Source organism: Ovis aries, chromosome X, assembly GCF_016772045.2.
Source record: "Ovis aries strain OAR_USU_Benz2616 breed Rambouillet chromosome X, ARS-UI_Ramb_v3.0, whole genome shotgun sequence".
Lineage (NCBI taxonomy): Eukaryota > Metazoa > Chordata > Mammalia > Artiodactyla > Bovidae > Ovis > Ovis aries.
Genome location: NC_056080.1, coordinates 137,504,391 through 137,519,238, shown reverse-complemented (window position 1 = coordinate 137,519,238; position 14,848 = coordinate 137,504,391). Strand labels below are relative to the sequence as shown.

General features: G+C 43.0%; 1 protein-coding gene across 1 annotated transcript in view; it reads left to right on the top strand.

Annotated features, from left to right (window-relative positions):
* The window catches only part of DIAPH2 (diaphanous related formin 2), a 1,000,797-nt gene extending 987,206 nt beyond the window's left edge, over nucleotides 1-13,591 (top strand). Inside the window, exon 28 of the mRNA XM_060407239.1 lies at nucleotides 13,498-13,591. Within this exon, the coding sequence (XP_060263222.1) occupies nucleotides 13,498-13,532 (35 nt within the window). The 3' untranslated portion in view covers nucleotides 13,533-13,591. The remainder of the gene's footprint in view (nucleotides 1-13,497) is intronic.
* Nucleotides 13,592-14,848: the final 1,257 nt, after the last annotated feature.

Sequence of the window (14,848 nt, the reverse complement as noted above, 5' to 3'; positions counted from 1 at the left end):
TCCACTATACCCAGCCCATAATTTCTATTTCCCACTCTCTTTCTCTCCCCCTCTTTTCCACTTCTCACTAAATTGCAACAACCACTCAGAAGAAGGGCAGGTGACTTTTTTTTACTCTCTGTGACTAAGCATTCTATGGCAACAGTCCTTTTTTCTTTCAAAGGCGCCCTTCTAGTTTTTCTGTGGGCTTCCACAGGCTTTCCTAGTATTAGGCAGGAAGCCTGCCAGGCCACAGGTCTGTTGGCAAGTGAATCTGTTTTTAAGGTTTTGAGACATGCCACTGCTTTCAAAGTTTCCTTAAAAGAGAAGGATAAAAAAGAGTTGCTGATCTTTACACCCAGGAGTTTTTTTAGGAGCTTTATCTCCGCTAATCACAGCATCCCCCTACCGTTTCAGTTTATGATCCAACAACCAGGATAACAATAAGCTATTCATTAGTTCATCACTTATCCCACAAATATCCACTGAGCAACAGCTGTGTGACAGGGGCTTTATAATAGTGAGCAAAAATAGATGGGATTCAGGTCTTCATGAGCTTACAGTCAAGTGGAAGATGACAATGATAAGCAAATCTATGAAGCCTATGACAATTGCATTAAATGCCTAAGAAGGAAAGAATGCAGATACTATAGAAGAAAACAATGATTTATGCTTAGGAAGGGAGCCTAAATTAGACTGTGTGGTCAAGAAAAGTCTTTGAAAAAGTGACATTTAATTGAAGACTGAAAGCATGACAAGTTAACCAGTTGAAAAGTCAGCATTTGTGTAGAGTCAGTGTAATGGAAACAAGTCAGCTTAGGCTAGTTTGTACTACAGTTACAAACAATCCCTCAAGCTCAATCACCATAGCAAAGGGCCCTGCAGCTGCTACAGGTCACCTGTGGCTCTGCTTCCTTCGTACACCTTCCTTATTCCAGGATCTCAGCTGCAGGAGGAGCCCTTCTTTGGGACATACCATTCTTACTATAGAGGGAGGCGAGCACAAAAGACTGAAGCGTGGCATGGCTGTTCACGCTTCTGATTATAGGGGACGGAGGTCACTTTGGCCCACGTTCCATGGGCCAGAGCAAGTTCTATGACCAAGCCCACATTAGTTTGGCAAGGCTCATGACAGCAGACAGGCACACTCTAACAGGGAGGAAATGTTAATACCTGGAAACAATCACACTGTGTACCATAGCGCTTGTCTGAGTTCCACCTCTCCCCTTTACTAACAGAGATTTTTGCCATTTTACTTAACTTCCAGGGTTCAGCTTCCTCATTTCTAAAAAGGATGTTTAAAACAACTGAAGGGAACCTAAGACAGTTTTCCCAGGGTTGGGTCTACCCCTCAATTTAGGCAGCAGCTTGAGGGAACTGAAATTGTATAATCGAGAGTCCAGGGTTTTCTCTGCATTTTCCCCTGGCAATTTATTTCAAGCACAGTGATGGAAAGCAAGTTTCCGCATGCTACCTTGGTCATTAACTAGTTGTGTGATCCTGGCCAAGAATCTTAAATTCTTTGAGCCTCTATTTTAAGGATTCTGTAAAGTAATCCATACGAGAGCATTGTGTGTATCATAATGCCATACAAGTACTAATCATTATTTTAATTATCTGACTGCTTTGATCACATCTACTAGGACCCCAAAATCTGTTTCTCTCATACCCTCACTGCTACATTTCAGCCAGCCACCTCAAGCTCACTATGTCAAAAGTCATCTTCTCTCTCAGGCAACTCCCATTCAGCTCCCTTTCCAGGCTTCGTTATGCTTATTACATGCACTGACATGCTTCTGATCACCAGGGATGCAAAACTTCATGTTGTCTCTGACATCTACACCTCCACTCAGTTCTATCAATTCTCCCTTTTTAATATGGTTTATGTGGCTCTCTTTCTGGTTTCAAAGCTACCACCTGAGCCCAGACCCTAGTACCTCACTCCTTGTTAGTGTCATAACTAATCTTCCTGCCCATACTTACACCCCTGTCTGAAGCAGTCATTTGATCATCCAATTTTTCCACTCCAAGCCCTTCAGAGGCCCACCAATGAACACAAAATTAAAGTCCAGGAGGACTTCCCTGGCGGTCTAGTGGTTAAGAATCCACCTTGCAATGCAGGAGACACGAGTTTGATCTCTGGTTGGGGAAGTGGGGTCCCACATGCCCCCAGAGCAACTAAGCTTCCATGACACAACTACTGAAGCTCACATGTTCCAGAACCTGTGTGCCCACATGGCACAACAAAAGATCCCACATGATGGAACGAAGATCCTGCAAACCACAACTAAGAAGCAACAGAGCCAGATTAAAAAATAAATCAATAAATAAAGGCCAGTCTCTTTAGCTGAGCAGCCAATGCCCTCCACAATTTGGCCTGGGGCACTTCTTCCAAACTTCCCACTCATTCCTACCTGTATACCCCCTGCTGTAGCCATACTAACCTAATTCAACACTCTCTAAAAATCTCCATTATCTAGATCAGCACTGTTTAGCAAACATCTATTCTCCAGGGGATCTTCCCAAGCCAGGGATCGAACCCAGGTCTCTCGCATTGCAGGCAGATTCCTTACCAACTGAGCTATCAGGGAAGCTCCCAAGGTAACTCACAGATGTGATTTTACATATTCTAGTAGATACACTTATGAAAACGTGAATAGAAACAAGTGACATCCTTTTTAATATATTTACCTTAGCCTAATATATCCAAAATACTATCCTTCTAATATGTAATCAAAAAATTATTAATGAAAAACTTTGCATTCTTTTTCCTTACTATGTCTTCAAGAACCCTTGAGTATGTTACGCTTATAGCACATCTCGCATACGCTAGCCATATTTCAGGTGTTCAGTAGTCACATGTGGTTGGTGGCTACCGCATGGACCAGTGAAAATCTCTCCCCTACCTCATGGCTCAAGGCAAGCTCTATCCTCTGCTTGAAATACCTTCCACTCAAACCTCAAATCACTTGTAGAAATGATACTTTCCAATGACGCAGCTTCATAGCCCACATGCTCTCAGAAGTCTTCTCAGATTTTCCAGCTGGAATTCATCTTTTACTTCCCACACACCCATATATATTATTTTATTAAAAACTTTAATGCGGGTAGGTAATACATTCATTTATTTCTAAAACTCAAAGGGTGCCAAAGGATATGCATACAATTGACACGCCTACCAACTAGCCACCCTAATTCTCTCCTCTAGAAGCAATCAGTGTAATTAGAGTTTTGTATATCCTTGCACAAATCTTATACATATATATCTTATATAAATCATATATGTATACAGACATATATGTAAACATATATGTATGACTTCCCTCCATTCTTACTTAACAAATGGTAGCACTTTTTTTAAATTTTTTTTATTTTTACTTTATTTTACTTTACAATACTGTATTGGTTTTGCCATACATTGACATGAATCCACCACAGGTGTACATGTGATCCCCAGCATGAACCCCCTTCCCACCTCCCTCCCCACAACATCCCTCTGGGTCATCCCCACGCACGTTTTAAACAAACTGTCCTATACCTTACCTCTTTGTATGTAATACTCTATTTTGGAAATCATTCCATACTAATATATAACGTATATCTGTTTCACCAACAAGACTTTTAATTCTCAGAAGATATGGATTTTTTTTTCTGTATTCTTGTATAGCTCTGCACTTTGGACCCTGGTGCTATACATTTTTGTCATTGTTCAGTCTCTCAGTCGTATCTGATTCTTTGTGACCCCGTGGACTACAGCACGCCAGGCTTCCCTGTCCTCTATATCCCAGAGCTTGCTCAAACTCATGTCCATTGAGTCGATGATGCCATCCAACCATCTCATCCTCTGTTGCCCCCTTCTCCTTCTGCTTTCAATCTTTCCCAGCATCAAGGTCTTTACTAATGAGTCAGCTCTTCACATCAGGGGCTATACATAATATTCAGTAAGTATTTATTAAAATGAATTGCTCAAACTGTTACCAGATTAATCTTTCTAAAATGCTCTTTTGCATATGGTACCTCACCCCCATCAAAATACCATGGACTTCTAATTGCCCACAGGGTATCTTTTATATTCAAGCACCTTCACAGTCAGATCCAATCTTCCCTTCCAGACTAATCTCTACTCCCCAGAAACAGGCTTTATATTAACCAACAGGTGTCCTCACTGAAGCTTTGCTACAGGTTGACATGTATGTTTCTCCATCTGTGTGTGTTTGCATGGGCGTGTGTATTTTACTCCAATATCTTCCCAACTAGACCATAACCCAGGAATTCTGTCTAATGCCCTTTTTTACCCCCAGGAGAGTAACTACAACTCACTGATGCTCTGTGTATAGTTGATGGACTTGGGGACCTCTTTCTTCAGGCCTTCTGTCCTTCCTTCCCTTCCCTTGGGCCTGGCCTGCCCCAGGCTGCATGATAGCTGCCCCAATTCTATATTTCCTTTTTTTTTTTTTTTTGCAGAAACAAAAGAGTTTGTTTCTCAAATCTATTTTATTTTTTAAATAATTCTTTCTTTATTCAAGTGATTCTCAAGCCATTTTCATACTTTTGTCTAGAATCCCATTTATTTATTTAAATCTGAAATCACCAACTTTTCTTAAGTCTCAAACAATTGAAGCTGCTTTGAGAGTCACATCAAAAGCAGCTATGGCACTACCATGGCTGACTAACACTTCAATAAAGCCCAGTGGTACTTAAATGTGATCAGCTCAAAGATGAAAAGCATGACAATAGCTACCACTTATTAAGCACTCTACAGCAGGTGCTATTCTCCAGCTTTATGTTCTTTATTTCATCTAATCCTCACATCCATCCTGAGGTAGGTTCTATTACTCAAATTTTATAGACAAGTAAACTCAAGGGAGGCGAGGTGGCATGATCAAGATCTCCATTAGGAAGTGACAGGGGTGAAAACTAAACCCAGGGAGTATGACTTCAGAACACAGGCTCTTCACCACTAGGCATAGTTCCTGTTTTAGCCTGAGAAAGCAACTGCTCTTCTGGTATGTAATGCTTGAAACGCATCTGTTTGAACCCCTGGGGAGCATGAGTATCATCACTCTCATGTCTGCCTCCCTTGTGTTTCCTCTGCCCCCTACTTGGTCCAGAGAGAACTGTACTACTTTTCCACTGCCTCATCACACGTGCACTGCTCCAAGCCAAAGAAGGCTCGGTATCTAGACTCTGCATCTAGAATGTTCCTTGCAACTCAAAATATGTTTTATGGACAAGCAGCATCAGTATCACAAGGGAACTTATTAGAAGTAAAGTACCCTGGGCATCACTCCAGACTGCTGAATCAGAATCTGCATTTTAACATATTCTCAGGTGATTCGTGTGTACATTAAAGCTTGAAAAGCACTGCTCTCCATCTTCTGGAGTACTCCCTTAGTGATTTCTTGCTGTAGTGTTCCAGAATTGCAAGTCTCAAATCTATGGTTTAAGAGGGAGGATATCATTTAAGCTGCTCCCTCTTCTCCAGCCCTGAGGAGCTCCAGAGTCAGTTAGAGGCCATGCTAAGAGTAGATCTTGCTGTCTTTAGAATAAAATATATGTGGATGAAATGAAAAGACAGCTACATGTTCACCATCATTTGCTTCCCATATTTCATTCATGCTCTCCTGGTATCTCACATTGCCTCAACACACTTTCCTATATAAAATGAGGAAATTTTTAATTAAAAGCATCAGAACCTTTGAGCACAGAAAACCCTTTTAAAATTAAGTTTATCTGTATTTACAAGCCTCCATTTCTTTGGTAGTGACAATAGAAAATCAAAAAAAAAAAAAAAACAACAACCCTGCTTCGGAAGGCATATGGAGGAATGATTAAGCTAATTTACAATAATTGCTTTAATCTTGGTATATTAAATTGTAGTGTCTAACTCTCTCAGTTCTCTTGGTCTGAGATAAAGGCAAAATATATGACCATGGTCTATATTGTACTTCTGAATCACAGTGGAAAATCCCACGCTATAACACCACCCTATTGCCCATATTAACCACCAATATACAAGGAGGAATCCAGAAGTAGATCATCACTTTACCTGCAACACCTAATTGCTGCTCTATTTACTTCTTTCTTGGAAGATAGAAAGCCCACATTCAGAAGTAAAGCCTTTAGCAACTATTCATGTTTTAGCTCTAATAAATTGACCAGACACGAACTTCACTGGGCAAGGCACTCAGGAACAGGACAAGAGAATATGAAGGAGAGGGGGGAATGGGTTGAAGCCTGGGCAGCTGGGAAGGCCACGACAGGGCTTGCAATGGGGAAAGCGTAGTTGAGTTACACAGAGGTACCTTTACTTGATGTGAAAGTTGGCTCATTCATATCTGACTCTTTGTGACCCCATGGACTATATGATCCATGGAATTCTCCAGGCCAGAATACTGGAATGAATAGCCGTTCCCTTCTCCAGGGGATCTTTCCTGAAACCAGTTCTCCTGCACTGAAGGCAGATTCTTTACCTTTACTTAATTCCTGGTTATGTTTCGGAACAAACCTGCTGGCTGCCATTGCTGACAATTGCTACGAATTCATCTGTATCTACTCCAGGAAGTACCAGGCACAGGAAAAGCAATGGTATGTAAGGTGAAGTGTAACATTTCTTCTTGCTCCTTTGTACCTTTGTCCACCCCTCCCTGCCTTGGGCTTGCCCACTTCTCTCCTTGATGGGACTGGCTGGATCAGGCCTGGTTTGGCTTTTTATCTGCTTCAGGTCTGAGCCCACTGATCGAGAGGAGACCCTAGTGACAGGTACAGCCTTTTCAAGCCAACAAAATGGAATTGTGTTGTAAGGGACCACGAGCACTCGAAGACATTTGGCTGAGAGTTTTCATCCCATTATTTCACTTTTAGAAAAACTACACTTTTTGTCTTGTGCCTTCAGTCAGATCTGCTCCACCAGAGATTCCAATCTCAAAGTCTCCTAAGGGTCCTGCCAGATGTGACCAGTACCTCATCGTGATCAGATATTGGGTACATGGTCTCAAACAACAGGAGATGATGAGCATGGTATATACGTGATATTTATGTAAGTCTCTGTCTCCAGATATTGGCAGGAAGTTTTTTTTCATCGAAGTTAACAAAACAACAAACACACAATTCATTGCTTTTGAATTGGAAACAGAATGCTTGTGCCGCCCAATTTCAAAAATAGCGGGCATGGTGTGTGGGCTTTCTTGGCATCAAGCCTTGAAAAAAGGAATTATCAGAAAGAAGCAGATATTCAGTTCAGTTCAGTTCAGTTGCTCAGTCATGTTAGACTCCTTGCAACCCCATGAATTGCAGCACGCCAGGCTTCCCTGTCCATCACCAACTCCCAGAGTTCACTCAGACTCACGTCCATCGAATCGGTGATGCCATCCAGCCATCTCATCCTCTGTCGTCCCCTTCTCCTCCTGCCCCCAATCCCTCCCAGCATCAGAGTCTTTTCCAATGAGTCAACTCTTCGCATGAGGTGGCCAAAGTATTGGAGTTTCAGCTTTAGCATCATTCCTTCCAAAGAAATCCCAGGATTGATCTCCTTCAGAATGGACTGGTTGGATCTCCTTGCAGTCCAAGGGACTCTCAACAGCCTTCTCCAACACCACAGTTCAAAAGCATCCATTCTTTGGCTCTCAGCTTTCTTCACAGTCCAATTCTCACATCCATGCATGACCACTGGAAAATCCATAGCCTTGACCAGACAGACCTTTGTGGGCAAAGTAATGTCTCTGCTTTTCAATATGCTATCTAGGTTGGTCATAACTTTTCTTCCAAGGAGTAAGCGTCTTAATTTCATGGCTGCAATCACCATCTGCAGTGATTTGGGAGCCCCCCAAAATAAAGTCTGACACCGTTTCCACTGTTTCCCCACCTATTTCCCATGAAGTGATGGGACCAGATGCCATGATCTTCGTTTTCTGAGTGTTGAGCTTTAAGCCAACTTTTTCACTCTCCTCTTTCACTTTCATCAAGAGGCTTTTTAGTACCCCTTCACTTTCTGCCGTAAGGGTGGTGTCATCTGCATATCTGAGGTTATTCATATTTCTCCCGGCTATCCTGATTCCAGCTTGTGCTTCTTCCAGCCCAGCATTTCTCATGATGTACTCTGCATATAAGTTAAATAAGCAGGGTGACAATATACAGCCTTGACGCACTCCTTTTCCTATTTGGAACCCATCTGTTGTTCCATGTCCAGTTCTAACTGTTGCTTCCTGACCTGCATATAGGTTTCTCAACAGGCAGGTCAGCTGGTCTGGTATTCCCATCTCTTTCAGAATTTTCCACGGTTTATTGTGATCCACACAGTCAAAGGCTTTGGCAGAGTCAATAAAGCACAAATAGATGTTTTTCTGGAACTCTCTTGCTTTTTCCATGATCCAGCGGATGTTGGCAATTTGATCTCTTGTTCCTCTGCCTTTTCTAAAACCATCCTGAACATCTGGAAGTTCACTGTTCACGTATTGCTGAAGCCTGGCTTGGAGAATTCTAAGCATTACTTTGCTAGAGTGTGAGATGAGTACAATTGTGTGGTAGGTTGAGCATTCTTTGGCATTGCCTTTCTTTGGGATTGGAATGAAAACTGATCTTTTCCAGTCCTGTGGCCACCGCTGAGTTTTCCAAATTTGCTGGCATATTGAGTGCAGCACTCTCACAGCATCATCTTTCAGGATTTGAAACAGCTCAACTGCAATTCCATAACCTCCACTAGCTTTGTTCATAGTGATGCTTCCTAACGCCCACTGGACTTCACATTCCAGGATGTCTGGCTCTAGGTGAGTGTGAGTGATCACACCATCATGATTTTCTGGGTTGTGAAGATCTTTTTGTACAGTTCTTCTGTGTATTCCTGCTGCCTCTTCTTAATATTTTCTGCGTCTCTTAGGTCTATACCATTTTTGTCCTTTATTGAGCCCATCTTTGTATGAAATGTTCGACTGGTATCTCTAATTTTCTTGAAGAGATCTCTAGTCTTCCCCATTCTATTGTTTTCCTCTCTTTCTTTGCACTGAAGCAGATGTATATCATTATTATTAATATTTCCAAATACTAACCTTCTGAGGGGCTTAGTGCCTTCTACATCAGTGATCTTGCTTATCCTTGGCAGCTTTAGATAACCTCACTGGAGTTTGGGGGTATCAGGGGAGTCAACAAACAGGCACATACTCCTTAAGAGTTAACAGAATACTCTGACATCTTTGTAGAGCCTCACAACAGATCTGTGAGGTCTATGCAGGTTATCATGCCCTGATTGTGAAAGAGCTTCCCTGGTAGCTCAGATGGTAAAGAATCTGCCTGCAATGCAGGTGACCTAGATTTGATCCCTGGGTTGGGAAGATCCCCTGGAGAAGGGAATGGCTACCTACTCCACTATTCCTGCCTAGAGAATTTCATGGAAAGAGGAGCCTGGTGGGGGACAATCCATGGGCTCGCAAATAGTCAGACATGACTGAGTGACTAATACACACACACACACACACACACAAACACACACACACTTTGAAAGCCAGAGCTCCTAGTGCCAATGGCGCTACATGCCAGATTCCTCAAAGGTAGTGACTTTCAGCACCACTGTTGCTCTAGGTTGCACATGCTGTCCTTTAACTGCCAAGGAGGTAGGGGGATAGCCATGCACTGCAGAAAGGGCCTTCCTCTGCCTTGCTGCTGCTGCTACTGCTGCTAAGTCGCTTCAGTCATGTCCAACTCTGTGCAACCCCATAGACGGCAGCCCACCAGGCTCCGCAGTCCCTGGGATTCTCCAGGCAAGAACACTGGAGTGGGTTGCCATTTCCTTCTCTAATGCATGAAAGTGAAAAGTGAAAGTGAAGTCGCTCAGGTGTGTCCGACTCTTAGTGACCCCATGGACTGCAGCCTACCAGCCTCCTCCGTCCATGGGATTTTCCAGGCAAGAGTACTGGAGTGGGGTGCCTCGCTAATTTCTTACACTCTGACTGCTTGCTGAGTGTTCAGGACTCAACACGCATCATTTCTGTATGTCTCCTTCCCTCCAACCCCAGGTAGTTAGCCTCCATAGTTTCCATAGTCTGTCTTTATACCTAAACTCAAAAGCATTTCTTGTTTTGTTTTGTTTTGTTTTTTGCTACGCCTAAGGCGTTGTTGTTATTGTTTAGTCGCTCAGTCGTGTCCGAATCTACGACCCCATGGACTGCAGCATGCCAGGCTTCCCTGTCCTTTACCATCTCCCGGAGCTTGCTCAGACTCATGTCCATTCAGCCCAGTGATGTCATCCCACCATCTCATGTGCCTAAGGCATATTGGATCTTAGTTCCCCAACTAGGGATCAAACCCATGCCTGCTACATTAGGAGTTTGGCATCTTAACCACTGGACCACCAGGGAAGTCCCTTGACTTTTAAAAAGTATGCTCCTTTTGGGTAAATGTCTTGCCTATCCTGCCATTCCTCCCCTTTCTCCTGCTCCTTGCAAAGACACTGGAATACACATTCACACCCAAGTGAGAAACCAGATCCCTAATTTGGACAACCATCATCTTATCTCTCCCATCAGCCAGACTTTTACTGATCTTTATTTTCAGTCTTTTGTTGCTGTTATTCGCCCTCTCAGTCATGTCTGACTCTCTGAGACCCCATGGGTGGCAGCACGCCAGGCCTCCCTGTCCTTCACTGTCTCCCAGACTTTGCTCAAGCTCATGTCCATTGAATCGATGATTGCATCCAACCATCTCATCCTCTGTCACCCCCTTCTCCTGTTCTCAGTTTTTCCCAGCCAATATGCTTATTTTATCTCTGTTATGTATAAGGTGATAGAATATTGATATGACCTTCCAAATTATTTCTCTCCCACCTTAATTCTGAAACATATAGCTCCTTGAGAATTATTGCTCTTTTATGACTTATCAAGGTTTTTATAACTGCTTCCATGTTTGTCCCCTTTGAAGGGGACCCCTTCAAACTGTGACCCCTTTGAAGACAGGGATGTAACCTTTGTATCCACAAGTGCCAAGCAGGGAGGTAATAAGTACACATTAAGTATTTGGTGAATGAATGAGGAAATGAACAGTGCCAGAAGAGGACTTATTTAATGCCACTGCATCGTTTTCTTCCTTGTCTTGCTCTGTTTTTAGCAAAAGTGCAAAATTGGAAGTGTTTAAGATTCCTTAACATACAACTCTAGGCATCATCCCTGGAGGAGGAAATGGCAACCCACTCCAGTAATTCTTGCCTGGAGGATCCCCACGAACAGAGAAGCCTTGGCGGGCTGCAGTCCATGGGGTCACAAAGAGTTGGACACGACTGAACGACTAAGCACTGGGGATAATAACAATGAAAATGACAAGGGTTCCCTTCCCTCTTCCCTCTATTCTATCTACTATCCCATCGAATCTTTACTGCTTAGAATCTATGTGCCTCTGCTTGATTAATTATACACTGCCCTCTTTCATCTTGAAAGTTTAAACTGACAGTAATTGCCCAGAATTGGATGCATAACCTCTAAGAACATGTCTACTAAGAAAAAGGGCTTGTTTCACATTGTAATCTGTCATAATAATCCTCAAGGTGGTTCATTCTGTAAAGTAGAAGAGGCTGCCATGTCAAAATAAAGGTTCAGATCAGCTCCACCGGTCAGCCTCCCATCCACATCGGAGCTTGAGAATACCTCAGTATTGTTAGTTGTTTACAGTTCTCTTATATCCACTAGACCCACACATCACAAACCATCTGGATTGAAGAACCATGATTTTGTTTTCATTTGTTTTAAATTTTCAGTCTATGGATACTTTTATAAAATATAATAACAATTTCTAGAAACAAATATAATGAAAAAAAAAATAAAAGCCCTCATTTTTTTTTTGGTGAACATCAATAGACATAACAGTACTCTGTAAAATTGCTATACGGTTTCTAAAGGCTCATTCTCAACAGCTACATTTACCTCTTTATGGACCATCATCAATCTATGAAGCAAGATGTGAAGGTCTCTGCCTGTGATGCTGTGCTTATCCAGGCCTTAGCCAAGCCTGCTTATGGTCTGAATTGTCTTTGGACCTCCAGGGCCAAGCCCCCATCATAAATGATTATCATGTCCCCAAAAAGGAAGGCACCCTTATTTGGGACTATGTTATAGTCCTCTAAATAAGTTAGAACTAATGTGAGTAACACATATTGTAACTAAAGGTACAATCTGGAGAGACAGGCTAGGATTCGAATTCTGGTTTAACCACTTATCAGCTATGTGATCTTAAGCAAGTTATTTCCCCTCTCGGTGCTTCAGTCTCTTCATCTATATAATGGAGATCACAATAATATCTACCATGGGCTTCCTTGGTGGCTCCGATGGTAAAGAATCTGCCTACAATGTGGGAGACCTGGGTTTGATCCTTGGGTTGGAAAGATCCTCTGGAGGAGGGCATGGCAACCCACTCCAGTATTCTTGCCTGGAGAATCCCATGGACAGAGGAGCCTGGCGGGCTACAGTTCATGGGGTCCCAAAGAGTCGGGCGCGACTGAGTGACTAAGCACAGCACAGCATAGTATCTGCTCATAGGAATGCTGTGAGGATTAAATGATGCCACGTATTTAAAATATGAATATTTTGCAAAATGCCTGACACATAGTATAAGCTCAGTAAGGTTGGCTATTGTTGCTATGTGAACAGTAAGTGGTGTTAACATTCCCTCCATTTCATGGGAGAGGGAAATTTCAAGTTTGAAGTCCCACAGGCATCTCAGCTGGTGACTCTGGGATCATAGAAATCCCTTCATTTAATGTCTCTCAGGTTTGAGAAGACTGCTCTCTTAGGCAGGCAGACCCTGATGCTGGGAAAGATTGAGGGCATGAGAAGAAGGGGGCGACAGAAGATGAGATGGTTGGATGGCATCTTCAACTCAATGCACATGAGTTTGAGCAAATTCCAGGAGACAGTGAAGGACAGGGAAGTCTGACGTGCTGCAGTCCATGGGGTCGCAAAGAGTCAGACACGAATGAGCGACTGAACAACAATCCTCTTCTCCCTTCGTCCACGAAAGGTGATTTCTCATTGCTCCCATCAAAGATTCTGCATCTTAGCAAAGTCGGTCTACTCACTACTTTTTTCCTCGCTTCCAGCTGGCTGATTCTACTTCTTGCCACTTTCTTAGGACCACCGTCAACCTGCAATGCCCACTCCTTTCCTCCGTCATGGGTATTTTTCTTGTTCAAACTCAATCTCCAAATTGGCCTCCATATGCTACTACTGTTCTCAAACTTTAGTGTTCGTGGATGTCCTTTCCTGAGCCCCACAACAAAATTCTGGCTTTGTGGATCTGAAGTCGGGCCCAGGAATTCAATTTTTCATAAAGCCTCCCCCTTCCTCATTCCCCCCCAGGATACTCTGTGGCATTAACTGGTTTTTGGATCACAGATTGAGAAATAATGTTCAATATGAAAACACTAGTTAACAGCACTTGAATCAATTCTTTCTCCGGATATCCTTAAATACTAATACTTCTAATAAAGTAACACCTTATTAACTCAGCTCCATTAAATTGGAATTCTTGATCATTGGACAGAAGCTGGGCTGCCAAAAAGAGAGGTGGGAAGCTGAAGATGAATCTCCCTTCAAGATGATGAGTAGAGCTAGCCATGTCTATTTTGATGCTTCATGGTGAGTAATTCCTTGCTGATTTATTCACTGACTGTAAGTTCCTTGATTAGGCCATTCGGGACCACATCTAGCATTTTCTCTCACTTTCATTATTGCCCAGCCTCTTACCTGGTCTCCCCACTTCCACCCTTGATGCTCCATAGTCCATTCTCCACCTAGATACTTTTGTAATCTTTTAAAAAAAGTAAAACTCTGGTTGTTCTGCTTGCCTGAATAAAACCTTTCAATGTTTTTCTGTTGCTCTTAGGATAGAGACCAAACTCTAGCAGAGTCCACAAGGCGCTGCAAAGTTTGGCCCTGCTACTTCTTCAGACTCATCTTGGTTCCCTTTCCCCTGGCTCTGCGCTTCCTTTCAGTTCATTGACTAGACCCCATCTCCTGCTGCTGCATTACCTGTGCATATGTTCACCCATGGCTCTGAAATGTTCTTTGCGTCATATCCTGCTCACCCCGCACACCCATACAAACATATGCCTGCTTAATCTCTACCCATCTTTAGCTTGCTCACTGGTGCTCATGCTCAGTCATGTCCAGCTCTTTGCAACCCCATCGACTGTAGCCTACCAGTCTCCTCTGTCCATGGGATGTTCCAGGCAAGAATACTGGAGTGGGTTGCCATTTCCTCCTCCAGGGAATCTTCCTAACCCAGGGACTGAACCAACATCTCCTGCATCAGCAGCTGGATTCTCTACCACTGAGCCACCTGGGAAGCCCTACTCATGTTTTGGATCTGAGATCAAATGTCTTTACCGCAGGGAAACCTCCTGAACTGCTACTGTAGGTCAGTTTCCATTCCTAGATCCTTTCAGAGACTCATGTTTCTTTTCCTCAGAAAATTTGCCTCCTGTTGTAATTATACAATCCATGTGTGTGCGTGTGTGAGCTGCTCGGTGGTGTACAACTCTTGAGACCCCATGTACTGTAGCCCACCAGGCTCCTCTGCCCATGGGATGTTCCAGGCAAGAATACTGGAGTGGGTTGCCATTTCCTTCTCCAGGGATCTTTTCAACCCAGATGTAATCATTAATATTTGTATAATTGTTTGATTAAAGCCCAACTCATCTTCTAGACAGTAAGCTCCCTGAGAGGGCCCAAAGCCTTTCATTCTATCCTCAGTATCTAACAGAGTGACAAGCAGATAGAGGAAGCAATAAACATTTAAGTCAGTGGGCAGGATAAATCCTTTCTGTTTCTTTCAAAGCAGACTACAACAATCCAAATTTCTTTACTTTCTTCCCAAATCCAACACTATCCTG